This window comes from Lactuca sativa, chromosome 4 (genome assembly GCF_002870075.4).
Source record: "Lactuca sativa cultivar Salinas chromosome 4, Lsat_Salinas_v11, whole genome shotgun sequence".
Classification (NCBI taxonomy): domain Eukaryota; kingdom Viridiplantae; phylum Streptophyta; class Magnoliopsida; order Asterales; family Asteraceae; genus Lactuca; species Lactuca sativa.
This window is the reverse complement of record NC_056626.2, coordinates 346,602,401-346,628,669: the sequence shown is the minus strand read 5'-3', so window position 1 is coordinate 346,628,669 and position 26,269 is coordinate 346,602,401. Positions and strand designations below refer to the sequence as shown.

At 38.9% G+C, this 26,269-nt stretch overlaps 2 protein-coding genes across 2 annotated transcripts; both read left to right on the top strand.

Annotated features, from left to right (window-relative positions):
* Positions 1-22,849: 22,849 nt before the first annotated feature.
* On the top strand, positions 22,850-24,324 carry LOC111910672 (uncharacterized). The gene is made up of 3 exons (XM_023906507.1): positions 22,850-23,772; positions 23,835-23,854; positions 23,984-24,324. Exons 1-3 carry the CDS (start codon positions 22,850-22,852, stop codon positions 24,322-24,324), a joined length of 1,284 nt encoding a protein of 427 aa, XP_023762275.1.
* A 422-nt stretch (positions 24,325-24,746) lies between these two features.
* Positions 24,747-25,978, top strand: LOC111910688 (receptor-like protein 44). Its single transcript, XM_023906519.3, has one exon. It carries the CDS (start codon positions 25,003-25,005, stop codon positions 25,837-25,839), a length of 837 nt encoding a protein of 278 aa, XP_023762287.1. The 5' UTR covers positions 24,747-25,002; the 3' UTR covers positions 25,840-25,978.
* The last annotated feature ends 291 nt before the right edge of the window (positions 25,979-26,269 follow it).

The window sequence follows — 26,269 nt, the reverse complement described above, 5'->3', positions numbered from 1 at the left end:
GAACTCGATGCTGTGATGGGTGCCACCACGCGCATTCCAAGGCTCATGTCCGCTGATGGTTTCCCCGAGTGGAAATACAGAATTGAGAAGTATATAAAGATGAAGGACTTCAAAGTCTGGAAATGCATTATAAAGGACCCGATCAGAATGACCACTACAGTTGCAGGACATGTGGTGGACAAGAAAATCGAAAACTACACCGATGAAGATTTCGAGATCATCGAGGAACAAGAAAAGGCATTGACCATTTTAACTATGGCTCTCTCACCGGACATTGCTCAAGGATTCAGGGAATACACTTCTGCTAAAGCATTGTGGGAGGCTCTGATTGAGGTGTATGAGGGAAATGAGGATATGCGAGAGAGTCGCCAAGACATGTTAAGGCAACGGTTTAACATGTTCAACTATGTGCCTGGAGAGACTCTTGAAGCCCAGCTGCAGCGATTTACAACTCTCAACACGGAGATGACAGTGGCAGGGATCTTTTGTACAAAGTCTGAGATTAATAAGAAGCTACTGAATGCTCTCCCAAAATCTTGGGACATGAATGTAGCTGTAATTAAAAAGACTAAAGATCTCAATCACCTTACCCTAGCTGAAGTGATGGCTGTCATCAAAGCATGTGATATTGATGACAAGAAAAGAGAGATAAATCATGTCAATTCATACTCAGCTGCAAATCTTGGCATCTCATCTAATAATGATCTTTCTTCATTCTCTTATTCATCTGCAGGCTTATCCTTCACTGCTCCTTCTCAGGCTCAGATGCTCTCTCATCCATCTGCTCCCTCTGCCTCAGCTATACCCCAGCCACAGAACCAATCATTCTTGACTGCTCCTTCAAATGTGGCTTCCTCTTCAAAGGTAAAGGAGCTTGATGAAAACCTTGTCTTTTCTGCAGGGCTAGTCAATTGCTACAATGCACTTGTAGCTGGGGAGCTTCCTCCTCAATTGTCATTTGTAGATCTTGATCAAATTCATCCGGAGGACGTTGAGGAAATGGACATCACATGGCAAATTGCCATGACAGTCTTTAGGGCAAAACAGTTTACCAAAAAGACAGTGAAGAACAATTGGGGGATGAGCGCTGACAAGAAGGTTGGATTCAATAAAGGAAAGCTTCGGTGCTTCAACTGCCACGAGCCAGGGCATTTTGCTCGTGATTGTCCACATCCCGATAGAAGACTTGATAATGACAGAACAATAGTTGTAGTGGGAAACAGCCGAAGCAGTGGTCAACCGAACAATGAGAAGGCTATGGTGGCACAATCGTTTGACTGGGAAGATCAAATACAAGCTCTCAACATCTCTGGACCAGAAAATGCTCACCTGGAACAGGTAAGAAATGATACTCCAGTAGGGATTGTTGCGGTTGAGGACAGCGTGATGAAGCTTCAGTTTGCCTTGATGGTATCCTCTTCTCATGAACCTAACTCATCCAAGGTAAGTCTCCCATCATGTTCTCAGGCTTGTATTGATTATGTAAAAACCCTACATGATAAAATTGAAACTTTAGAAAGCGAACTAGAAAGCCTTAAAATCCTTCATGAATTAAATGAAAAATTAAAAAGGGACGTAGAAGACCTTAGATATGAAGGATATCAACATAGAAAAGGTCAGAAACCTCTTAAGGCTCAACTAGAATCAAAAATAAAGGACTTTAGAAAACTCCAGGAGGACTACAGTAATAAATGTGAAAACTATGATTATGTAGTAAAACAAAACGCAGAACTAGTGGCTGAAATTGAATCTTTAAGTGGCAAATTTGAAACTGCCAAGCTTGATGTTAGAAAATATGATCATTCAAGTGAGGTAGTTGCAAATATGATAGATCACAGCATGAAATTTAAGAAAAATCAATCAAAAGGTCTAGGATATAATAATGTGCCACCTCCCTTTAATCATTCATATCTGAATAAGCGACTGTCCAAAGAAGAAATTGCTAATGAATCTTTTATGGTTTATGGAAAATCTTATGGTTTTGTTTCGGGAGGATTTATTAATGTTGAAAGTACTAACATTTCTACTTCTCCTGCAGATCAATCCTTGAATCAGTCACAACACGAAGTTGAAGGATCTGTGTCTAAACATAAAATTGAGTCCAAACCTGAAGTTTTAGTTTTAAATAAAGAAAATTCTTTTTCAAATGTTTTAAGTGACAATAGTTCTTGTGGTGTTTTTGATTCGTCTGATACTATTTTTATTTCTTCTGATACCGTGGTTGTTACTTCTGATACTGTTTTGAGTTGTTCTCCTATGTCTGATAAATTTTTGAATAATTTGGTTGACAATTTGAATGTTTGTGATAAAGATGTTAAAACACCACTAGTTTCACAACCTTCCACCATTATAGCACCCTCACTTGCCTCACAACCTAATAATGTTGCTTGTTCTTGTAAGATAAGCAAGGGTGTTGGTAGGGAAAACAAATCTGATCAATGCAGTACAAGTTCTAACAATAACAAACAGATTTGTTTTAATTGTGGTACTAGTGGTCATATTGCTAGAAATTGTCTTAATCGAATGTTTGTGAGTTATAATCTTCCAAGAGGGGAGAACAAGTTCATAGGAAGGTCCTTAAATAAAAACTCCTCTAGAAGTCGCTCTCAAAATGATGATTGGGCAGATGAACGAAATAGAAAACGGGCTATTTTTCACAGACATAAAAAGGTTTTTAATCACCATGTCCTAGGCAGTCTGTCGAAAAGGAGCACAGCCACGCCAAGGTCAAGCTCGTCACAAAGCAGTAGTGGGTCTTCAACCAATTCTGGTAGAAGTCACACATGCTTTGAGCAGACTGTCAAGCATACAATGACTAAGTCAACTGGGACATTTAGAAAACCTAATTATAAATGGATGCCCAAATCTGCTCCCAATACATCATCTGTGTCCTCAGAGAAGTTTAAATGTAATAAATCTGAAAAGGCATCGGGATCACCCAGGAAGATCATGACCTGGGTGCCCAAATCTAGTTAAACCCGCACATTTTGCAGGGACAGTTGCGGGGAAATGTCGTCAGACCCTGGTTCGTCGACAGTGGCTGTTCCCGACATATGACGGGAGATATCGCCCAACTGTACAACATTCAATCATTTAATGGGGGATATGTCTCTTTTACGGGTGGAGATGGCAGTAAGATCACTCAAAGGGGAACCGTATCAAATGGAGTTTTAAGTTTCGAAAATGTGAATTTCGCTCCCGAGTTGAAACACAGTCTGTTAAGTGTTTCTCAGATCTGTGACAAGGGCTATTCTAAGCATTTTGTTGGAATAGTGTCTAAGGCTGCAACTATATTAGGCAAGTATTTGACCCGATTGTGCATGATCCTTTTGGGTTGCCTTCACCATAGCAACTTGATAGGATGATTTATTATGAGAGAATAAATATTATTGATATATTATGAGAATAATATAATGAATAATAATATTGTTATTTGATTAATATAAGTCATAGATTAATTAGTATTAATTTGGTGACTTAAAGAGATTAATTAAATAAGAGGGTATAAACTGTCAATTGTTTGATAGTTACACTTTGGGCTGTAAATCCTTCTTCGATAGAGGTTGGACGAATTCTAGGGCTTGGGATAGCCTTAAATTCGTCCAAGACTTACCTTTGGAAAGGATTTGGATTGCTTTAAGGAAAGATTATCCGATTAGGGTTTAAGGGTGAAACCCTAGGAGCCTTACAAGTATAAATAGACCCCTAGGGCAAGGGAAATCGGCACCTCTGGTAAAGCAAAGAAACCCTGGCTGATTTCTAATCCCTCTCCTCTCTCTCAAATCATCCTCCTTGCTAGTTGGTGTTTGTAAGCCATTAGAGGAGTGATGATTGTGACTCTAGAGCTCCAAGAGAACAAGATCAAACAAGAGATTCAAAGGTAAACTTCTAGATCTGATTTTGTATAGTTCTTATATCTAATTAGTCATTAGAAGTCTTGGATTCAAAGCATGTTTAATTAGAGAAACCTAGATCCAAGCATTAGGGTTTGCATGTGCACATAGGAATGTTCATATGGCCAAAACCCATCAGTGGTATCAGAGACTAGATTGGTTTCTATTAAATTGTTGCTTGTTTGTTTGAATCTTACCTGCAAAATTCGAAATTTGTGTTTCTGAGTCATGGACTCGACGAGTCCCATTGTGGACTCGGCGAGTTGGCCTGACTCGGCGAGTCCCATGGTGCACTCGGCGAGTCCGAGCGTCAGGAAGGGCCAAATGCAGGATTTTTTGATATTTATCTTATGGAAACTTGCCTTTATCTTATTAGATTAACCCTAATCCGATTTTTTGATATATATGACTATAATCTTGATCTAATTAAAGAGATTTATCAATTAATAAAATATTTAATTTCCTTATGCGATAATTAATTAATTATCTTGATTAAATTGGTAAATTATTTTGCAAGAAATCTTAAATAAATCAAATATGGATAATTATGGAATTAATTGTTAATTAAGATTATTTGTTATTTGATCCTCCATGTTTTAAATGTTTAAAACTTGTCCTCAAGTTTTGAAATTTATGTTTTGTGATTAAAAGTTTAATTTAGACAATTTAAATTCAAACCCTAGAATTTTACAAGTTTAAAATACAACCCTATACTAATATAATATTACAAGATTATTATTATATATATATATATATATATATATATATATATATATATATGTATAACTAAAATGCTAGTCTTACCGTTAGTAGGCCTTATTCACGAAGCTGATCTATAAGGTGGGTATAAGGTTGCGGCCTATAAAATGGCGCTTAATGGGTGTACACTCACACCCACCGCTTGCTTGATCGGTGGAGGGTCGTTAGCCGAACGGGTAGGATAGGGCAACCTCATCCTCTCATTAAAAGTATAATATGAAATACAAAGTAACTACATGTTTTTCAAAAATTTCCCAATCTTAGTTACTTTAGGAAAAGTGAATTGATGCAATCCCATGAAATTACACTTTACACCTAGCTAAGAAGTTAGTGGAGCGTGTGTGGTTTACCGGCACACTAATTGGTTCAAAGCGAAGGTGGAAAAGGGTGATTCATTGTTTATCATAGTTCGATGGAGCGTGTATGGTTTACCGGCACGTCGAATAGATGATCGTTACAATGAAGGCACCATGTGAATTTGCATGGTAATTCACACCCGCTTTGTGATCCTCAGAATCCCAGTCACAAACAAGTGTGGCATATCGAGATTTAAACATGCCATTGAAAAGTTTCAATGAATCTCATCTAAACCTAGGAATTCTCAAATTCATTTATAACTTAAGTCAGGTTTTCATGGTGGAGAATTAGTGAATCGTCATTCACTTACCTTCAAATTGTTTGCATGTTAGATTACGGCATCCCTTTTCTAATATGTAAATATTGTTGTTGGATCCTAGCCCTAATTTTTCTTATTGGGTGATAATTAGGGATTCATATTCAAATCTATCTTTGTCCTTTCTAATTGTAGATGTCGAACGCAAACAACACTGCTGCTAGTTCATTCACATTGATGAGCCTTTGTCAAAAGATCACCTTCGATGGAACGAACTTTAGCGAATGGATAAGATACATTCGTACCATTGCTTGCTATGAGGATAAGGAGTATGTCCTCGATGAGAAGCTCGAGAAAATCAACCCTGAAATCGCTACTCCAGCTGAAATGACCGCTTTTGAAACTCACGAACGAGATGCAACGAAGGTACATTGCATCATGATAGCTACTATGAACTCCGAATTCCACAAGTCCTATGAGGACATGTACCCGTACGAGATGTATCAAGACTTATTAGAGAGATACCACCAAAACGCGAGACAAGAGCGTTATGAGATTTTCACTAACATGATTTCCGCTAAGATGGGTCATGGAGAGTCTCTTACTGTGCACCTGCAAAAGATGCAAAGGTATGTCGACCGTCTTCGCAAGTTGAATGTTGACTTTGGGGAAGACTTGGCGATCGACATGGTGCTTCACTCTTTGCCTCCAAGCTACAATCAATTTAGGATGACCTACCACATGAACAAAGAGGAGGTCACCCTAAGCAAACTCCAAGGTCTCTTGAGGGTCGCTGAGAGCAACTTCAAGGACAAGTCTGTTGCACCAACTCCCAATCCACCCGCTGCTCCTGTCTTGGCTATTGGACAAGGAAAGGGAAAGAAGAGGAAGGCTTCGTCTAAGAACTATCACAAGGTTAAAGCCCGAGATGGTGCCTCTTCTAGTGGGACCAAAGTTGATCCTGCTAAACCCTGCCCTAACCCAAAGGAGGCAGAGCGCCACCACTGCCACAAGATAGGACATTGGAAGAGAAGCTGCCCAGAGTACCTGCAAGCCATCAAGGAAGGAAAGATCAAGCCGTCTTTCGCAGGTGTACACACAATCAAATCTAACGATTCATCTCATTCTATTTCTTGGGTTCTTGATACCGGTTATGGTTACCACATTTGTTCTAATGTGCAGCGACTAAGAAGAAATAGGGATGTGGAGGCTGGAAGAATAAATCTAATCATGGGGAATAGAAGATCGTCGTCTGTGACCAAGATTGGAGTGTATTCTTTAGTGCTTAGGAATGGTTTAAGTTTAGATTTGGTTGCTATTCGTCAGAAAGGGCTAGAAACATCATTTCATTTCATGGTTTGTTTAGACAAGGTTTTAGATTTTCTTTTAATAATGAGAATGGTTATATTTTGGCTTATCTAAATGGTGTCTTTTATTTTGAAGCTATACCATGTAATGGAATTTATGAAACTGTTATAATTATTGATAACTTAGGAAATGATGTTTTGAACATAGATTCTTCCAATAGTATGGATAGAGCATCCTTGTGGCATTGTCGTCTTGGACATGTCAACAAGAAACGCATAGCCCAACTCCAAAAGGATGGAGTGTTGGAGTCATTCGACCTTAGGGAAGATGACACATGCGAATCTTGTTTACTTGGAAAGATAACCAAGTCACCCTTCACAAGTACGTGTGACAGGGGCGAGGGTCTATTGGACCTAATACATACCGATGTATGTGGACCGTTTAGATCAACCACGAAGGATGGGAACCGCTTCTACGTGACTTTTACCGATGACTATAGTAGATATGGGTATATCTATTTAATCAAGCAAAATTCAGAAACTTTTGAAAAGTTCAAAGAGTTCAAGAATGAAGTGGAGAACCAATTGGGCAGGAAAATCAAGATGCTTCGATCTGATCGAGGAGGAGAGTACCTAAGTCTTGAATTCCACGATTATCTCAAGGAGTGTGGAATAGTTTCACAATTGACGCCTCCTAGGACACCGCAGTTGAATGGTGTGGAAGAAAGGCGTAATAGAACCTTATTGGATATGGTTCGCTCTATGATGAGTCGTGCTTCACTATCAATCTCTTTTTGGGGGTATGCCTTAGAGACTGCCACCCATATCCTTAACCGAGTCCCTACTAAGAAGGTTGCCAAAACACCTCACGAGATGTGGACAGGTAAAGCTCCCTCGTTAGCACATATCAAGGTTTAGGGTTGCGAGGCTTTCGTAAGACGAGATACTCACGACAAGCTCGAACCTCGTAGTGAGCGATGTATTTTCATCGGCTACCCGCAGAAATCCTTTGGATATCTCTTATATAGACCGAAGGACAATGTTGTCTTTGTTGCGAGGAGAGGAGTTTTGCGAGAGCGAGAACTCATAGGCCAAGGAGACAGTGGGAGGCAAATCGAGCTTGAAGAGATTCAAGAGTCGATAGATGAAGGAACCTCTACCGCTGGCACTCAACCCGAGGAGGAAACTCCGGTTGAACCAATTGACGAGTCCTTACCTCTTAGACGTTCCGAAAGAGTTAGAGTTCAACCCCAGTTTTATGGTTTTCATATTACTACCGAAGGGGACTTGTATATTAGTGATGGTACACTAATAAACCTTGATGGACCTAATAGCTATAAGGAAGCCATGGCAGGCCCGGAGTCTGCAAAATGGAAAGAGGCAATGGATAGCGAGATCCAATCCATGTATGATAACCAAGTTTGGAATTTGGTTGATAATGTGCCCAGACATAAGACCATTGGGTGCAAATGGATCTTCAAGAAGAAGACCGACGTGGATGGAAACGTACACACATATAAAGCGCGATTGGTCGCGAAGGGCTTTACTCAAACTCCCGGAGTTGACTATGACGAGACCTTCTCACCAGTTGCGAAGATAAAATCTATTAGAGTGAGGCTAGCGATTGCCGCATTTCATGATTATGAGATTGGCAAATGGATGTCAAGACCGCTTTCCTTAACGGAAAGTTGGCTGAGGATGTTTACATGGCTCAGCCAGAGGGGTTTGTGGATCCGAAGCATCCGAATAGAGTGTGTAAGCTTGAGAAGTCTATTTATGGACTTAAGCAAGCATCTCGCAGATGGAATCTTTGTTTCGATGAGAAAGTCAAAGAGTTTGGATTTGTACGAAGCGAAGATGAATCGTGTGTATATGTCAAAGCCAGTGGGAGCATAGTTAGCTTTCTCGTTTTGTATGTCGATGACATACTACTCATAGGAAACAACATCCCGACTCTGCAGGAAGTTAAGTCCTGGCTCGGGAAGTGCTTCGCTTTGAAGGACCTCGGAGAGGCTTCTTACATTTTGGGAATAAGGATAGTGAGAGAAAGAAGTAAGAGACTAATAGGACTTAGTCAGAACACTTACTTAGAGAAGGTACTAAAACGTTTTAGTATGGAAAACTCGAAGAAGGGAGAATTACCGATACAAAGTAACGCCAAGTTGAGTAAGACTCAAAGTCCGAGTACCGAAGCTGAAATAGCATAAATGAGCCGAGTACCATACGCTTCCGCAGTTGGCTCAATCATGTATGCTATGACTTGTACTCGCCCTGATGTAGCCTTTGCGTTGAGCATGGTTAGCAGATATCAAGGGAATCCTGGCAGAGCTCATTGGGTTGCGGTTAAGAATATCCTTAAGTACCTTCGGAGGACGAAGGAATGGTTCTCAGTCCTCAGAGGGAGTGATGACTTGAAGGTGTGAGGGTATAGTGACGCCAGCTTTCAGACCGACGGGGACAACTACCGTTCGCAGTCGGGCTGGGTCTTTACCCTGAATGGAGGAGCAGTGACTTGGAAAAGTTCCAAGCAGGAAACCGTAGTTGACTCAACGTGCGAATCAGAGTACATTGTAGCGAGCGAAGCATCGAAGGAGGCGATATGGTTGAAGAACTTCATTGGTGACCTTGGAGTTGTACCTGCCATAAAGGAGCCCATGGAGATTTTCTGTGATAATGAAGGAGCGGTTGCCTTGACCAAGGAACCGAGAGATCATGGTAGATCACGTCACATCGACAGAAAATACCACTTTATTAGACATCGTGTAGAAGAACGACAACTCGTAGTGAAAAGGATATCATCGAAAGATAACCCAGCAGATCCGCTTACGAAGGGACTGAGTAGGGTTAAGCACTTGCAGCATGCTAGGAGTATTGGGCTGAAGGATGATATTAGCATAGATTAGATAGTAGTAGAAACGTGTAATAGATAAATGTAATTAACATTTGATGATTAAATAAAAGGAGTATTATTTATGAGTAATGTTAATGTCTTATGTTAATTGTTTAACTATTGTTTCATTTTGCATGTTTTGACTTCCAGAATAATTGAATTTGTAACACCCGAAATCAGAAAGGTCAAGAAAGGAAAGGAAAAACCCTAAGTTAAAGAGGGTTGACTCGTCGAGTCCAGGGAGGAACTCGGCGAGTCGGAGCGGGATCCGGGTGTAAAGTAAGTGACCGACTCGGCGAGTCGGCAAGTGGACTCGGTGAGTCTGGTATGGGTTGGGAAACCCTAATTTCGGGACTTGGTACCCTATTTAAGCATCTTATTCTCTCCCCTAGGGCTCATTTGCGGCCCTATAGTCCAGAACCAGAAACCCTAAACCTCCATTGTTGCTCATTCAAGCTTTCTTGCCATTTTGGGTGATTTGAAGGAAGAAGGAAGAAGGCACTCATTAGGGATTCAGGAAGTGGCAGTAGATCCAAAGCTTGTGAGGTCTTCCAGAACAATTGAAGCTCAGAGAGCTGGAGGAGCAGCGGCTCAGGGGATTATCGATTAGCAGCCAGAGGATTATCGGCAGAGCTCAACAGTTCAGGTGAGTTTCCTTCCAGTAGGAACGGGTCTAAGGCCACAATGCCAGCCCGTTTAGCTAGCAGTAGTTTCCGGATTTTGATCTGATGCAGTAGTTGGTATGTTTGATGCCTTCGTGGCTCAGACAGGATTTATGTGTTATGTGTTCCGGGCTACGGCCCGATGCAGTATGCAGTATATATGTGTTCATGCTAGTTGATATGTTTATGTTATGTTATGTTCAGTTAGTTCCGGACTTCGGTCCGATGCAGGGGGAGGCCCCGGTTAGTCCGGACTTCGATCCGATGCAGGGGACAAGGTCCCAGTCAGTTTCTGGACTTCGGTCCGATGCAGGGGGCAAGGCCCCAGTTAGTCCGGACTTCGGTCCGATGCAGGGGACAAGGTCCCAGTCAGTTTCCGGACTTCGGTCCGATGCAGGGGGCAAGGCCCCAGTTAGTCCGAACTTCGGTCCGATGCAGGGGACAAGGTCCCAGTCAGTTTCCGGACTTCGGTCCGATGCAGGGGGCAAGCCCCAGTTAGTCCGGACCTCGGTCCGATGCAGTGGGCAAGGCCCAGTATGTGCTTTATATGTTATTGTATGGTATGTGGTAGTTTGGGGGAGCTCACTAAGCTTCGTGCTTACGGTTTTCAGTTTTGGTTTCAGGTACTCAGTTTTCAAAAAAGGAGCTCGGAGAGATTGCAGTGCACACACCATAGTCAGTTAGCCTAGGGAATGTTTTACTCTGATAATGAGATTATGTTTTGAATTTAATACTTGAAAGTTATGTTACGACTTATGATACGTTTTTATAAATATGGTTTTAGTAATGTTTTAAAAAGAAATTTTTAGTCATGATTTTTGGGTCGTTACAGAATTTATTAAGAATAATCGAATTATTCAAATTATCCACAATCGTTCATATGTTGGATGTAGATATGAATGAAGATTGTCGTGAATTGGTGTGTAGATTGTTTAAATGGTATTAGACATAGAAAACGATTGTTGCGACGTTCATGAGTGCTTATGAACTAGTTTTGAGCATTGGAACAAACCCGCGCTTGCTGGAATCACCTTATGGAATATGATATATAAAAAGGTGATCGCAGGACGATAATATCGTATAGTCTTAAAACCTAGATATATGGTTTGTTATTTGTTAATTGATTGTACATTGATAATGCGAAAACGCATTGGTAACTCGATGTTATAAAACGCATTGTTGTGTATAGTTGATTAATGAATAAGTAAATGCATATAAGTCGAAGTTTATCTGTAACTTTTATCCTAAGAAGGTAAAAGCGATATCTCGGCCGCTCGATGATTTGATTTGACTTATGTGTCGGACCCGGTCAAAACTGAATTGATGTGTTCGATTAAGTTCTATGTTGAATAAATCGGAGATCGAGAAACCAAAATGCTAGACTAAATATTCCATAGAATTGTCTGCATGATATCTAACAGAGGACTGTACGATCCCTTATCTAAAGGACAAGATTGATTAGATCAGAGTTTGACAGCGTCTTTGAGAGCTACAATTGCAAATCGAATTGTACTTGTGCATATAGTTACTAGACTTATCCAAGTGGGAGACTGTTGGAATAGTGTCGAAGGCTGCAACTATATTAGGCAAGTATTTGACCCGATTGTGCATGATCCTTTTGGGTTGCCTTCACCATAGCAACTTGATAGGATGATTTATTATGAGAGAATAAATATTATTGATATATTATGAGAATAATATAATGAATAATAATATTGTTATTTGATTAATATAAGTCATAGATTAATTAGTATTAATTTGGTGACTTAAAGAGATTAATTAAATAAGAGGGTATAAACTGTCAATTGTTTGATAGTTACACTTTGGGCTGTAAATCCTTCTTGGATAGAGGTTGGACGAATTCTAGGGCTTGGGATAGCCTCAAATTCGTCCAAGGCTTATCTTTGGAAAGGATTTGGATTGCTTTAAGGAAAGATTATCCGATTAGGGTTTACGGGTGAAACCCTAGGAGCCTTACAAGTATAAATAGACCCCTAGGCCAAGGGAAATCGGCACCTCTGCTAAAGCAAAGAAACCCTAGCTGATTTCTAATCCCTCTCCTCTCTCTCAAATCATCCTCCTTGCTAGTTGGTGTTTGTAAGCCATTAGAGGAGTGACAATTGTGACTCTAGAGCTCCAAGACAACAAGATCAAACAAGAGATTCAAAGGTAAACTTCTAGATCTGATTTTGTATAGTTCTTATATCTAATTAGTCATTAGAAGTCTTGGATTCAAAGCATGTTTAATTAGAGAAACCTAGATCCAAGCATTAGGGTTTGCATGTGCACATAGGAATGTTCATATGGCCAAAACCCATCACATTTCATTGACAAGGAATGCATGATTCTGAAGCCAGGCTTTTTCATCCCGGAAGAATGGATTCTCGTAAAATCAAAAAGGGATGGGAACGCCTATATCATTGATATGAATAGCAATCTCCCAGAACAAGTTACGTGTTTATTCTCCAAGATCTTCGAGCAAACTGCAATGCTGTGGCACCGAAGATTAGGTCATGCTAACGCCAAGAATCTAAATTGTCTTGCCAAGAATGAGATGGTTCGTGGATTTCCCATCAAGGATTTTATTACGTTTGAAAAATGTGTGTCGTGCGCTCAAGGAAAGCATCATCAAAAGCCGCATTTGCCAAAACAGGTGAAATCAATCAGTCAGGTTCTTCAATTACTTCAGATGGATTTGTTTGGTCCAGTGAACGTGCTAAGCATCAACAGAAGCTCTTACTGTTTAGTTGTGATTGATGATTTCTCTCGATTTACGTGGGTTTTCTTTCTATCCAACAAAGTTGGCGTCACTGAATTGATCAAGAAGTTCATTGTACTTGTTGAGAATCAGACCAACCATAGGGTGAAAGCGCTTCTTACCGATAATGGAACAGAGTTTAAGAATTATGTTCTCAATCATTTCTACGCTAAAAAGGGTATCCTGCATCAATTTAGTTCAGCTCATACACCTCAACAAAATGGTGTTGCTGAAAGGCGGAACAGAACACTCAAAGACGCTGCAAGAACGATGCTGTGTGACTCAAGACTTCCAGTTTTCTTTTGGGCTGAGGCGATAAACACTGCCTGTTATCTTCAGAACCGAGTACTTATCAACAAAGCTCAAATGAAAACTCTGTATGAAATTTACTATGGACACAAGCCGTCAGTCAGTCATTTCCGAGTATTTGGCTGTCCTTGCACCCTTCTTCACCTAGATGCCAACCCGAAGTTTAATGCCAAAGCCGATGACTGTTATTTTGTAGGGTATGCTGCTCGCATTGCATATAGAGCCTACAATAAGAAAACCAAACAGATTGTGGAATCCTATGACGTGCGTTGGTTGGAAGAGAATGAGACAGACGCAAGAGTGGGTCCGGATTGGTTGTTTGATTACACGTCACTTTTCAAATCCATAAAAATGTATTCAAATGATGTATCTAGAACTGGCTCGCATTGTAAGAGTATCTCTGAAGATGAAGACGAAGAAGTTGTGTACAAGCCTGTATCTAAATCCTCTGCTTCATCAAAAGGGAAAGCTAAAGATTCACTTGAGGGAGAGACCTCTGGTTCGCATAAGGGAGGATCTCCTACTGCATCTGAGGGGGAGCCTTCTGTTTCACCTGAGGGAGAGCCTTCTGCTGCACCTAAGGGGGAGTCTTCTGCAACATTTTCGGGAGAGTCTTCTACTACTCCTCAAGGGAGCCCGTTCTTGGAACATGATAGTCCTCAATCAGTCCATATTGATTCTTCTGATGCTAGAACAACACCTCATATATCTATAGAGAAAGAGTTCATTCCAAACGATGCTTCCGCTGTCTCCACAACCTTTATGGGATTACTCTTTCCTGATCTTATTGCAGATGAGTATGTCACAGAACCATCTGGTGCTGCCCAACCAGCAAATGAAGGAGGTATCAACATTCATACTCTTCCTGTTTCTCTAAATGACATCAGCCAAGAAATACCTTCAAGAGCTCAACGCGATCATCCGATCGAGAACGTCATTGGCCAGCTAGATGATGGTGTTAAAACTAGAAGCCAGAGTGGAGACGTAAATACATGTCTGTATTCTTGCTTTATCTCTCAAATTAAGCCCAAGAATGTAGAAATGGCTCTAAACGAACCTAGATGGGTGGATGCAATGCATGAGGAATTGCACCAATTTTGAAAAACTCGGTGTTTGGAAGTTAGTTGAGTTACCGAAGGGCAAAAAGTCTCTTGACACACGATGGGTCTATCGTAACAAGCAGGACGATTCAAGGGTTATTGTGCGAAACAAAGCTCGTTTGGTAGTTCGTGGGTTTCGACAAGTCGAGGGTCTTGACTACACTGAAGTTTATGCTCCAGTAGCTCGCCTGGAGGCTATTCGTATCTTCCTAGCGTATGCTTCGTATATGAACTTTACTGTTTTTCAAATGGATGTCAAGACTGCTTTCTTGTATGGCAAGGTGAAGGAAGAAATCTACGATGATCAACCTCCAGGGTTTGTCGACTCGAAGTATCCTAATCATGTCTACAAGCTGGACAAAGCGTTATATGGGTTGCATCAAGCTCCTAGAGCATGGTATGCAACCCTAACAAAGCATTTGCTCGAACATGGTTACACTCGCGGGACTATCGATCAAACATTGTTCATAAAGCACGTCAACAAGGACCAGATACTCGTACAAATATATGTCGACGACATAATCTTTGGATCAACGAGCCAACAGCTTTGCAAGGAGTTCGAAAGTGTAATGAAGAAACAATTTGAAATGAGTTCTTTGGGAGAAATGACCATGTTTTTGGGGCTTCAGGTTAAACAGAATTCAACCGGAATCCTGCTACATCAAGCCAAGTATGTGGAGGATATTCTTGAGAAGTCCGCGCTTCACGATGCTAAATCTGCTTCTACACCGATGGCCGAACGATCTCTTCTGACTCCAAATCCTAAAGGCGAGCCCGTAGATCAAACTCTCTATCGATCGATGATCGGATCGCTGATGTATCTTACTGCAAGTCGACCTGACATTATGTTTGCAGTCTGTCAATGCGCACGCTATCAGGCTAATCCTAAACTTTCTCATCTTATTGCGGTTAAAAGAATTTTTCGGTATATCAAAGGAAGCCCTAAATTGGGTCTTTGGTATCCGAAGAATTCTGAATTTGATCTTTATGCTTTTACTGACAGTAATTATGGAGGCTGTGAGCTTGACAGGAAATCAACTTCAGGAGGATGTCAATACCTAGGTGACAGATTAGTTTCATGGCAATGCAAGAAGCAGCACACTGTCTCGACTTTAACAGCAGAGGCGGAATACGTTGTTGCATCAGCTTGCTGTTCTCAAGTTATCTGGATCCAACATCAGCTGTTGGACTACGGTTTGAATTACTTAGAAACCCCTATCTATTGTGATAATGAAGCGGCAATTCAAATTGCTAAAAACCCAGTCCAACACTCTAAAACCAAGCACATCGACATTAAAATTCATTTTATCAGAGACTGTTATGAACGATCTTTAATTCGGATAGAACAGGTCCACGCAGATAACAATGTGGCGGACTTGTTCACAAAGTCATTTAACAAAGCTCGCTTCGATGTGCTTGTGGGATTTCTGAAAATGATACGTTTTGAGGATTAAGTTTTTTTATGTTTCTTTTCTTAATTTGTTTTCTTTTTTTATTTGTTTACATTTTCATTTTTTTATTTTAGGATAGTTTAAATTTGCGCATTATTTTGTTTCGTATTCTCACCCATGCACAAATTTAGGGGGAGAAATAATAATCCAAAAACAACAAAAATAATTAAAAAATAATAAAAATCCAAAAATAGCGTCATTTCTGTTTAGCATTTTAAAGTTTATCGTTGACAACTTCGGTTGTAAGTATTGTGATGGGAAATGAAATCATCTAGTGATAACAGGCAATCTAAATCGGTGTAATGTAGCTAAGTTGAATCGTCTACGCTCTGTATTCGATGTGCTGGTAGGCATGAAAGACTTTAAATGGACTTGACTAGGAAAAGTTGAACCTAATAAATTTTATGGACTTGACAAGCTTTGACCTAGTTAGATCCGTTTAACCTGATGTCACGACGCTCGAATAGGTTGAGCAAGGAGATATACATGGTAATCTGTCGGTCACACTAAATAACCCGTATCTGGAACCGTGGAGTCACTCTTCCTCGATGTGCGGATTCTGTCCTTAATTCTGGTTGGATGGGGCAACTGGTAAATTCCGATAAATTAGGTCTGTAGAATATCATTTTCTTTCTTTCCTACTATTAGTCATATGCTGCACCCTTTGCGTGATTGGAAGAGATCCGACCTGGATTACAGCATATGCAACTCTATTTCTCTGCATGTGATATCTATGAAATTTCTCCTATCTATTAGCCATATGTTGTCCCCTTTGCGTGACCTCAAATCCGACCTGGTACACCGCATATGCAACTTTCTACTTCTCAACCCCTCTAATGAAATAAGTCATTGAATTATGAATCTATCTTCTCTCTGAATGGTTGTCTGCTCACCCGGTGTAAGGAGTACTCTAGAAGTTCTTGATGGCTGGAGCATATCAGGAAGTGGGAAACACGTTCTGGTACACTTAAAATTGAACACATACAGGTTGTCTGTAGATCTCGCTGCTCGATTTAGGTGGACAACAATATCCCTGGTTGTAGTCAGTTAAATGGTCATAAGGTAAATTTATTTAAGATTTAGGATTTATCATAATAATAGATATATGCCTGAATCTTGTCATTGGTAAAATGTCCAAAACTGTCAAAAATTTTCATGTTTAAGTGAACCACAATACTCGCAATCGATCAGACGAAGATGTGAAGATAAGGGTACCGAGAAGTGAATAAGATTGTCCAATAACTTTGATCCAAGCATCACAAAAGTAATAGTGGTTAAGTTTTTTTTGTTTTGTCAAAATTTTATTTGAATTTTATTTTTACTTTTAAAATTTTAATTTTAATTTTTATTTTATTTTATTTTTAATTTGCAATTTTAAATTTTATTTTATTTTGTTTTATTTTTACTTTTACTGTCTTAGTTTTAATTTTATTTTGTCTTGTTTTTATTTTTCTAGCCACTAAATTGTGTTTTGTTAGTTTTAATTTTTATTTTATTTTTTATTTTCGAAATTATTTTAAATTAATCCTCAAAGTTTTTTTTTAATTTTAATTGTTGGAAGTTGAAAATATTAGGTAGTTATCAGGTAAGAGGGTAAGTGAAGGTGAAAGAGGGTAAAAGGAGTTCATTGCCGGAATCTCCTCATTCACGAGATTCCGGCCGCAAACAACCCCTCAAACCCTCTCAAAAGCTCAAAAATTTTCTGTTGATTTTCGAAAAACCGTTTACATCATCACAAAGGTAATCACTTATAGATCACGAATATGTATTTTGTTTCGATTTTCACCGTGCCATTATGTCGAAAATCGCAAAAACAGATCCGTCGGAGCTTACGGCCGTAAGCTCCGACCGTAAACTCCAAATGTTTGCAATTTGGTTTTGTTTTTAATTTATTTTGATGCTACTGATTTTTAAATTTACATATCTTCAAATGTTGTGCATCAATTCGACGTGTAGGGTCGTGTTTTGGCGATTTATCGACTGACTGTTCTTAGGCCGTAAACTCTGTGTTTACGGCCCTGGAACAATGTGTTCACTGCCTTAAAATTTTGAATGAATTAAATAAGGAAATGATGTGTGATGTCTTTTCAAAAGGGTCCTTAGGCCGTAAACTTCGAGTTTATGGCCCAAGAACTTAATTTTCGGTTGATGTTTATTTAAAATCAAATTTCACAGTTTCTTTTACAATCTTGGCAGTAAACTCAATTTTTCACTCATTTTTATAATGAAATTTTTATTTTGATCATATTTTTAATTAGAATATTTTTTGGGTCAAAATAAAATTTTATTTTGAGGTTTCTTACAGTTGTGTTTGAGTGCAGACAATGGCGAACTTAAAATTTGTAGATATGCACAACCTTGCAATTGTACTCGCGGATCCTCCAGCTATTCATTCTGATATGCGTTCGATGATTCATTGATTGCGTGAATGCTGCTTAGCACCGCAATCACAGTCAATTCGGTGGTGTATCAAAGTTTAATTCGCGAGTTTTGGGCGACTGCAAAGACATACATGGATGATGATGGCAATTTTACCATGAAGGCAAAAGTTCAGGGTTGAGAGATTGTCATTGATGAAGGCTTTATTCGTGAAGCATTGTTGATTGATGATCAACCCAACTTCCCAACAGAAATTGGAATCGAAGATGCTCAAAGAATTCTGCGAAGAATGAGTTATGAGGGAACCTTTCTGCCGACACTGAAAAAGTTGTTACATCCATACTGGAGGTTTTTGGCACATGTTTTTGTTAGCTGCATCTCGGGAAGGAGGTCTGGAGCAGACGAGATTTCTCAGCGCACAACTGGTGCACTGGTATCTGTTGCTGCTGGTATAAGATTCAATTTCTCAAAGTTCATCCTTGATGAATTTGTTATCAACATCAGAGCCTCTACTCGGGATACTTTTCTGTTGTATCCCCGTTTCGTGCAAATGTTCATTAACATTTAGTTTCCCAACGTCAGGAAGGAGGGAGAGACATTGGATATGAAGTCCTTGGGTCCCCACACGGTGGGACTCATCAAACAGAATCGAAAAGGCAAGTTTATATTTCAAGGACTGTATCCTCTGGAAAAGTTTGACAAGTTTACAGAACTGGATGAACCAACAGAGTCTTACGAGTCGTCCGAGCAAACATCCTCGGAGCAAGCATCTGCTGAAAAATCAACTCCAAACAATATTGTTATCGATGTATCAGAGGATGAAGAAACCGAAAAAGAAGATTCACCAACTCCTAAAGCTCAAATTGTCTCAGAACATGAAAAGGAGTTTAGTGATGATCAAGTTGGTGGAGAGATGCATATTGGTGAAGAGAGAAATGATTCATTTAGTGATCTTGACTTAACCGGTTTTGATTGTGATGATATTGCAGCTTCTTTGGCAAGCAGTGCCAACATTGTGTCTCATGAAAATCTTGACACAATTTTCAACAATGTCGATGATGTTGTTCTGCAAACAACTGAGACAAGGAAATCAAGCGAGACGTTTGAAACTCGAACTCCTACTTCAAAGCAAATGGTGTCTACTTCTATTCCTATGGAGATGGTTATAGGATGTTCCCCTCCTGTATCCGCTTATCCTACATCCGAACCATTCATGAGTGTGTTTACCCCAGAATCTGACCAACCTCAATCTAAGAGAAGAAGACTTGATGTAAGGCAATCTGAGCTAATCGCAAGTTTGGTTAGCGGTCTTCCTACCCCTCCTGTCACTGCTATTATTACTAGACTCACCACTACCAAGATGTTCCCTACTGGTCCAAGTTCAGCATTTGATGTTGCTGGTCCCTCTGCACCGCCCGGTTTCTCAGTTCCTAGATTTAATCAGGATGCTGCTTCTGAAAGGTTGGCGCTGCACATGGCAGCAGAACAACTTTTAACACCAGGCCCTCGAGGAAAAGGTGTCTCTATTGATGAAGGTGGTGCTAGGAGTGACAATCTCACTCTTGCTGGTTTGCAGAAAGAGATTTCAGCTCTTAGCCAAAAGAATATTGAATTAGATATTCAGGTAGCAGAACTTCGTGCCGAGAATGTCGATCTTCGTATTCAAGTCTCTAAGCTACAATCAGATAAGTCTAGTCTTGGAGGACAATTGGTTGAGCTCAAGAAGGATAAGAAGCTGAAGACCAAGAAGATTTCCGACTTGCAAGATCATTTTAATCTGCTAACTTCGAGCTATTTTGAACTGAAAAAGAAACTTGAGGTTGATCTTGGTGACAGATACCAGACGTCTGTTGAGGAACAGAGAATTAATCTTCATGTACAAGCTTTTCCAGTAGACTCGCCAGTCGGTCAGTCTTCTGGTACTGCTGATCGTGTTATAGATGAACCTCCTTTGGCTCCACATATTCAAGAACTTATTCGTCATGGTCAAGAAGATGATGTGCAGAAAGGACAGTTGATGTTTAAAAGGAATACTAATCGGAATGCATCTCGGAGCGAACCTTTAATTACTGTTACTGATCTTGAATTGGTTAGGTTCCGAGATACATTTTGAGATAGATCGGGAGTTGCTACATGGGGATTTCATGACCCGCTTAGGATGTGGATTGTCATTCGAAAGAGTGGTAATTCCGAACTATACAAAGACATTCATGCATTTGGGTCATTGACAAGGATCGATCTGACGGAGTTGTCTCAAGCTCCGTTTATCAATCTGATGAATAATCCTCAGGTAACTTAGTTCAAACATTTTCTTGATGATCAAGTGAAGAAGGGATTTCCATCGATGCCAACCGCAAAATCTGTTATATGTGAGCATTCGGATGTTTTGGAGCCGTCCACTGATAAGCCATTGCAGATTGTGATGTGGCCAGCAACAAAGCAAGTCAAGCAATTTCCGGTGCTACAAGGCTATCCTGATGGATCACTTAGCTCATTGGAATGCTGGGTTTTTGATGAAAATACTTCTGGTGCTGTCATAAAACTTAAAAATGGGTGCATCAGGTTGTATGATCGCAGAGACTTATTGCAGTTCAGGAAATGGGACATTCACTATCTTAGCAACTTCAAGATTAAAGTTGTTGAGGATGTGTACGAAGAAGGAGCTAAGGTGTACACGATGATGGTGGCGAAGATTTTGAACAAGCGAATGTGGAATGGAGCAATGGGCCAAATGGACGTGATGATCGTTAACAAGGGATGGCTTCGAGCTAGTCCAAACCAAGGGGGGGGGGGGGGGGGGGGGGGGGATTGAAAGGCCCTGGATAATGGTTTGGTATAGGTATAATAGTTAGTGATAGGGGTTGTGTATGAAATCCGATTTTGTCTATAGTTTGCGGTTGTGTATGTGTTTACGGCCGTAAACTCCTTACGGCTGTAAACTCCTCACGGTTGTAAGTGTCTATAAATAGGGTGTTGTGTCAGACTTTTAAGATTGTTGATGCCTTCGTATTTTCCACCGAGTTGTATCTGACGTTTTAAAGCTTTAAGGCGTATGCAAGCTTGGTTTGTTCTTTATTTGCTTATTATTTCGTTTTGTGCATTTGCTATTTGTCTTTGATCATTGGTAGATCCGTTTTTCGGACTTTACAAAGTAAAATAATTGGCCCACATTTATACATACAATAACACAATAATTAGTGTAAATAGAATAACCTAAGTATATATATATATATATATATATATATATATATATATATATATATATATATATATATATATATATATATATATATATATATTAATGAAAGCAAATTTTGGGCTATAGTGACCCATCCACCTTTGCAACTTTTAAGTTTTTTTTTTATCATTGAGTAGCAAATTCGCAAATTCTCATTACATTAGGGAAACCTTTTTTTGCCGGCATCTCAATTTCGTCGTTTCAATTTCTTTTAGCAATAAAACACAATTCTCAATAGTGTCACAGGTTTGTTTTTTTTTTATCTTAATTAATCAATTTGTTTTATGTATATCATATATAATTTTTAATTGACTTAGTTCTTACCAATTTAACATTGAGATTTGCATTGATTTTACATTTTTATCGTATATTCGTATGGTTTTTATACATTAGGTTGTTAATTGTTGCTATGAAATAGTTATATGAATAATTGTATTATGTGTTATTGTATTACATATAAGTTTGCTTTGTATACAAATATAAGATTATGTTTGTAATTGAATTTTTTTGTGATTAGTGAATTTTGTTGAACAATAGGCACACATCAAAAAAAGATTGGATTCATTTTTCACGCGTAATGTTTTACCAAGAGGCGAAGAGAAAAACACGTCATCATCATCATCATTACCGGTTGAGAAACCTCAATCGCCTCCAGAAGATGATAACCCTCTACCATCTTCAAGAGTTAAGAGCCCTGCACCATCTTCAACGGTTGAGAATCCTACATTTTGTTATATTGAACATGATTTTGGCCTACGTCTACCTATATGGAAATATGCAACCAATATGAAGGATGAAATAGACGAGCATACTTAAGATCGGGGCCACATCAACCTGTGTTGCCTAAATATCCTCCATCTAGGTCAAAAAGTCATCCACGACGTTTTCAATCTAAATGGTATTCCGAATTCCCTTGGCTTGAGTACTCTAAAACTAAAGATAGAGCATATTGTTTTTATTGCTATATTTTCCTTGAAGAATCAAATACCCATAATGGCCATGATGCATTTACAACCATTGGTTTTAAAAATTGGTACAAAGTTAAAGGGAAACATTGTTCATTTTTGAAACACATTGGAGATATACCAAACTCTCAGCATTATAATGTTGTGCGATTTGTGATACGTTGATGAATCATTCAGTACATATTGATAAAGTGATGCAAAAACAATATGCTAATCAAATTGAAAAGAATAGGCTAAGGGTGAAAACATCAATAGATATTGTTTGTTTTCTTTCATTTCAGGGGATTTCTTTTAGAGGGCATGATGAGAAAACTGATTCAAAAAATCGTGGTAACTTCATTGAGTTAATCAAGCACACAACCTCTCACAACGAAGAAGTTGCAGGTGTCATTTTAGAAAATGCACCCGGCAACGCGAAGTACACTTCACCTGAGGTTCAGAAATAAATTTTACATGTTTTTGCTGAGAAAGTACGAAAAAAGATAGTTGAAGATATTTGTGATTCTAAATACTGAATAATCGTTGATGAGGCAAGTGATGAAAGTAAGAAAGAACAAATGGCCATTGTTCTTAGATATGTTGACAAGAAAGGTTACATACAAGAATGATTTTTTGATCTTGTTCATGTCAGAGATACATCATCTTCCACTTTGTATTCTTCTATATGTGAAACTCTTACTTCTTATGAGCTTGTTGTTGAGAATCTCCGTGGATAGGTATGATGGAGCCAGCAACATGCATGGTGAATGGAAGGGATTACAAGCATTATTCCTTAATGATTATCCATGTGCTTATTATATACATTGTATGGCTCATCGGTTACAACTTGTGTTGGTTGCAACAACTAGAGAAGTAAGCTCTGTACATGAATTTTTCCAAAATTTATCTTTCATTGTGAATGCCATAGGTGCTTCTTGTAAACGCCAAGATGAGCTACAAGCTACTCAAGCTGCTGGAATTGCAGAATTGTTAGAGTTTGGTGAAATAAATACGGGTAAAGGGGCTAATCAAATTGGTACTTTAAAGCGTGTCGGAGACACTCGTTGGACCTCACATTTTACTTCTACTAGCAGTCTTCTTCAGATGTATAATCCTACTTGTACGGTTTTGGAAAACATAAAAAAGGTGGGCTCTAATTATAAAACAAAAGGTGATGCTAGTATCGCGTTAAAAAGAATGACATCTTTTGAATTTGTTTTCATTTTACATATGATGAAACAAATTCTGGGAATTACTAATACTCTTTGTCAAGCTTTACAACAAAAATCTCAAGACAACATAAGTGCAATCACAATGGTCTCCCACACAAAGAAACTAATTGAAACCTTTAGAGATAATGAATGGGCAACTTTTCTTGATGATGTCATTGAGTTTTGTAAGAAGCATGATATTGATATTCCTGAATTCAAAGATCCTTATTTTGAAGGGAGAAGCAACAGGAAAGGAAGGTCATATTATTATTAAGCATCACTATCATTTTGATATATTTAATGAAACTATTGATTTTCAGTTACAGGAAATTGATACAAGGTTCAATGAAAGAGTTGTAGAGCTTTTAGAACTTAGTCTTGCTTTGGATCCAAAGGAGGGATATAAACGCTTCAATTCTGATACTATTTGCAAACTTGCAAAAAAAATATTATTATCTTGATTTCACAGAACAAGAAATAGATGTTCGAAAATTTCAGTTGAAGCACTTTGAAGCTTATGTGAAGGACCATCCACTTTTGGGAAAGTTGTCATCTATTGTTGAAGTATGTCAATACTTGGTAGAGATAGGGAAAGCAAGTCATTACTATCTTGTTGACAGATTGATTCGACTCGTGTTGACCCTTCCGGTGTCTACTGCGACTACTGAGCGTGCATTTTTTGCCATGAAAATTGTGAAAAATAGACTACGTAACAAGATGGATGATGATTTTATTGCTGATAGTCTAGTTCTTTACATCGAGAAAGATATCGCTAAGATTTTTAGTTTAGACCCTATTTTAAATGATTAATGATGTAAGAGAGCGTCGTGTGCAACTAAAATGAAAAATTTACTTTAAAAATGCATACATTGTTACATTTTATTATCGTTTGAAGTATTTTGCTACTAGTTTATATTTCATAAATTATTTGGCATGCCCTAAAATAAAATATTGGCTACTTCACTATAGATGATGTGGTTACAAAATACAATCTGGTCTTAATTTGTTCTTTTCTCTAGCTCCTTGCTAGAGGTTTAGTTTTTTAATATATGATAATGCTGTTAAAAGAAAGTTAATTATTTAATATTTATAGTCATAACAAAGGGTTGAGAATAATCATACTAGTATTCTTTTTCCTTATAAGTTTTTTTATAAACATTAAGACGATCGATTTTAAAAAAAGAAAACATATGATAGTGTTAGAACCAGAAACATTTTGGTTTGCCTTAATGAAAGACATTTTGGTGGCTTAAACTTAAAAATACATTATCAATACAAAAATTATAAAGAATACATTTAATTCGTGCACAAAGAGTATTTCAAAAATATACAAAATCATATCTCTTCTTTCTTTTTGTTGTTGGGTTTTGACCAAACACAAACTTTAGTGCCTTCCCACGCCTCCTCTCTCAAAAAATGGCCTAAAAAGTAAACCCCTCCAAATGCCATTCACTCTCTTGTTAACCATCACCATCTCCTTTCCCTAACATGCGCACTACACATCGAGAAATGCGTATTTCCAAATCATTACTTCTGTTCATGCTAATATGCGCCTTCCTTCCACCATCATCGCCGGATCCCAAAGATGAATCTTGCTTGACCCATTTATTTCAATCCTTCGATGATCCCAACAAAAACCTCCGCAACTGGTCCATACCCACCTTCTCCAACCCCTGTTCCGACTTCAACTCAAATCTCGCCGGAGCTACCTGCAACAATGGCCGTGTCTACAAGCTTTCCCTTCAAAACCTCGGTCTCCGGGGAACAATCTCGCCGTATATTTCCAACTGCACAAATTTACAATCTTTAGACCTATCAAACAACTCCCTCGCCGGACCTATCCCCGTCGAACTCCAGTACCTCGTCAACCTCGCCGTACTCAACCTCTCCTCCAACCACCTCTCCGCCGCCATCCCACCGTCTCTCGCCATGTGCAATTACCTCAACGTAATCGACCTTCACGAAAACGATCTAACAGGAACAATCCCACCTCAACTCGGGTCCTTAGCAAGGCTATCGGTTTTTGACGTTTCTAACAACAAGCTTTCTGGACCTATTCCGGCGAGCCTGGGTAACCGGACGGGGAACTTGCCACGGCTAAACGCGAGCTCCTTCTCCGGTAACAAGGATCTTTATGGGTACCCATTGGGTCCGATGAACAGTAAAGGGTTATCGGTGGTGGTGATTGTCGGAATCGGATTGGGAAGTGGGCTTTTGAGCTTGGTTTTGAGTTTCACGGTGGTTTGTATTTGGTTAAGATCGGTTGAACAGAAGAGAGCTGATGAACAAGAAGCCAAGATTCCTCAGTTAATGCCTGATTATTGAGTTTAAGTGTTTAACGAATCAAACATTTGATTAATTTGGGGAATTGTAGTGGGTTTGTGTTAAAACTTAAAAGTAAGGTTCTTTTTGTCTATCTTGTGCATTCTAATTTCTAAAGATTGTGATTAGGTTTTCTGGAAAATCTTGTTTATGGGTTTTCTTTTATTTTCAGTTTATGTTGATAACATAGAAAAAGTTTTTTTTTTTTTTTTTGAAAATTATACCCGAAATTCAAGAATATAATTGTAGAGCCTGGGTGGTATGCATGAGTCAGTAGTAGTCAGTGGTACTGCAGTCGTACTCTGTATGGGTGGGTGGTAGGGAAGGTGGCATTTTGTCTACAACTGTAAATTAATAAATCTTTGGAAGTAAACATTTTATTATGCTTTGGGTTGTTAAAATGTTTATTTTTTGATTAAGAATATAATAAAAG